At 54.2% G+C, this 2856-nt stretch overlaps 1 protein-coding gene across 1 annotated transcript in view; it reads left to right on the top strand.

Moving 5' to 3' along the window:
- Positions 1-2470, top strand: part of LOC125047108 (extensin-like) — a gene marked incomplete at its 5' end in the record, with an annotated part of 6856 nt that extends 4386 nt beyond the window's left edge. The window contains 3 exons of the mRNA XM_047645217.1: positions 822-884; positions 936-1330; positions 1579-2470. Of these exons, the coding sequence (XP_047501173.1) occupies positions 822-884; positions 936-1330; positions 1579-2470 (1350 nt within the window). The remainder of the gene's footprint in view (positions 1-821; positions 885-935; positions 1331-1578) is intronic.
- Between the last annotated feature and the right edge of the window lie 386 nt (positions 2471-2856).

Here is a 2856-nt window from a genome sequence, read left to right as displayed (position 1 = left end):
TAATTTTAAAATTTAATAATGTTTTAAAAATAAAAAGTATTAAAAGGGAAATTTAAAATGATGATGATGTGTTGATGATGATGTTGTTTGTTTTTTTAATATTTAAAAATAATAATAATAATATATATAATAAAAATAATAAAAAAATAATAATGAAATTATTAAAAAATAAAATAAAAATAATAACATAAAAAAAATAATAGTTGATGTTTAAAAATTAATGAAAAGATAATAGTATTATATTATATAATAATAAAAATTTATAGATAAAATAAAAAATAAAAATAATAATAATAAAAATAATAATAATAATATTAATAAAATAAAAATTTTTTAAACCCAACATAAACCCAAAATTAATAATAATTTTAATAAAATTTAATGATAACGTAATAATAAAAAACAAAAAAAAATACTACTATACTAAGATGATAACAACAAAAAATATTAAATTATTTTTATCACAACTATTTTTAAAAAAATTTAAAAAAAAAAACCCTTTAAAAAATATAAACAACATTCAATAAACAACAACCCTTGCATCTAAGCATCTTGCAGCATCCTTAGCCTTTCATAACACAAACAATGTCGCGGCGCTTCCTCAGAACGCGGAAATACCCTTTTTTCCTCCCTCTCAGCGCCAACAGGACCACGGTTTTCAACAAAACCCGCGGTATCGTTAGAGACCCCACAGCGTAAAAGGGAACCCGATGACGTGATTTTTTCCCACGAACTCAGTGACGTCATTATCTCCAACAGAACCTCAGTGGGGGTCATTTCCCCAAAAACTAAACCCCCAGTGACGTGATTATCTCCAACAGAACCTCAGTGACGTCATTATCTCCAACAGAACCAGTGACGTCATTATCTCCAACAGAACCCCAGTGACATAAACGTCTCCAACAGAAAGTCAGCAACGTGACCATCTCTAACAGAACTTCAACAACGTCGCCATCGCCAACAGAATCACAGGCCGACCGCCATCACAGCCCCACCATCTCCAACAGCGCCCCAGCCCGACCGCCACCACCCCCACCATCGCCAACAGCGCCCCAGCCCGACCTCCACCACAGCCCCACCATCTCCAACAGCGCCCCAGCCCGACCTCCACCACAGCCCCACCATCGCCAACAGAGCCCAAGCCCGACCTCCACCACAGCTCCACCATCTCCAACAGGCCCAGCCGCTCCAACACACCCCACCACGGCAACAACCCACACCGCCCGCCACCACAGCCCCACCATCCCAACGGGCCCCCCAGCCGCCCCCCACAGCCCCCACCATCTCACAGAATCACGCCCGCCCGCACACGCCCCCCCATCAAAAAAGGGCCCCCCAGCCCGACCCCACCAGCCCCACCACGCCACAGCCCCCCCACCCACCGCCACCACAGCCCCACCATCTCCAACAGCCCCCCCCCCCCGCCCCCCCCCAAAACCCCCCCCAAACCCCCACATCTCCACAGCCCAAGCCCGCCCCCCACAGCCCCCACCATCCCAACAAGCGCCCAAGCCCCCCTCCAACCCCCAAGCCCCCCAAACCCCCCAAATCTCAACACACACACCCCGACCCACCCAGCCCCACCATCTCCAACAGACACAGCCCGCCCGCCACCACAGCCCACCATCTCCAACAACACCACAGCCCGACCGCCACCACAGCCCCACCATCGCCAACAGCACCAAAGCCCGACCGGCACCACGGCCCACCAGCCAACACACCACAGCCCGCCGCCCCCACAGCCACCATCCCAAACAGCACACAGCCGACGCCACACGCCACCTCTCCAACAGCACCACAGCCCACCATCTCAACAGCACCCAGCCCGACCGCCACCACAGCCCCCCTCTCAACAGCACACAGCCCGCCGCCACCAGCCACCATTTCCAACAGACACAGCCCGCCGTGCCACCACAGCCCAACCACTCCAGCAGGCCCCACCCCGCGCCACCACAGCCCCACCATCTCCAGCAGCGCCCCAGCGCCGCCACCAAAAGCCCCACTCCAAGCACACAGCCGCCCCATCACGCCCCAATTCAAACGCACACAGCCCGCCCGCCACCACAGCCCACCATCTCCAGCAGCGCCCAGCCCGCCCGCCATCACAGCCCCACTTTTCCCAAACAGCACACAGCCCGCCCGCCACCACGCCCCACCACCCTCCAACAGCACCACAGCCCGCCCGCCACCACAGCCCCACCATCTCCAACAGCACCACAGCCCGCCCGCCACCACAGCCCCACCATTTCCAACAGCACCACAGCCCGCCCGCCACCACAGCCCCACCATTTTCCCCGCACCACACCCCGCCGCCACCACGCCCACCATCCCAACAGCAAACACAGGCCCCACCAATCTCCAACAGCACACAGCCGACGCCACACGCACCACTCCAGCGCGCCCCACCCCGCCGCCCCGCCAGCAGGTGCAGCAGCGGGGGCCCCCCTCCCCCACCGCCCCCCGCCATTAATGCCCGTAGAGAAAAAAAACGAGCGATTTGTATAAATCCTTTCGACGCGGGATAGCATCTGATGGTCGCCCCGCGCGCACCCGACATCGCCCTTACGTCCCTGCGGCTTAGGGGCGGGAATACGGCTCCGCCCAACCGCCCCGCTCGCACCTCGGCCTCGCGCGGAGAATCGCCCTTACGGAAGGTTTTTTCCCCAAGGTCTAATGGTTTTGGGTTTTTTTTAGGGGGTATCCGCTTGCCAAACCCCCCCGCGCCCGGACACCACATTAATTGAATATTAGGACTGGTTGATATTAGCCCAGAAGACGGGTGGGGGAGAAGCGGAGGGGGGGAGGAGGGGAGGAGGGAGGGAGGGAGGAGGGAGGGGGGGGACGGGGGGGAAGAAA

Source organism: Penaeus chinensis, chromosome 40, assembly GCF_019202785.1.
Source record: "Penaeus chinensis breed Huanghai No. 1 chromosome 40, ASM1920278v2, whole genome shotgun sequence".
Lineage (NCBI taxonomy): Eukaryota > Metazoa > Arthropoda > Malacostraca > Decapoda > Penaeidae > Penaeus > Penaeus chinensis.
The sequence above is the reverse complement of the archived record's forward strand: the minus strand, read 5'-3'. Positions and strand labels throughout refer to the sequence as shown.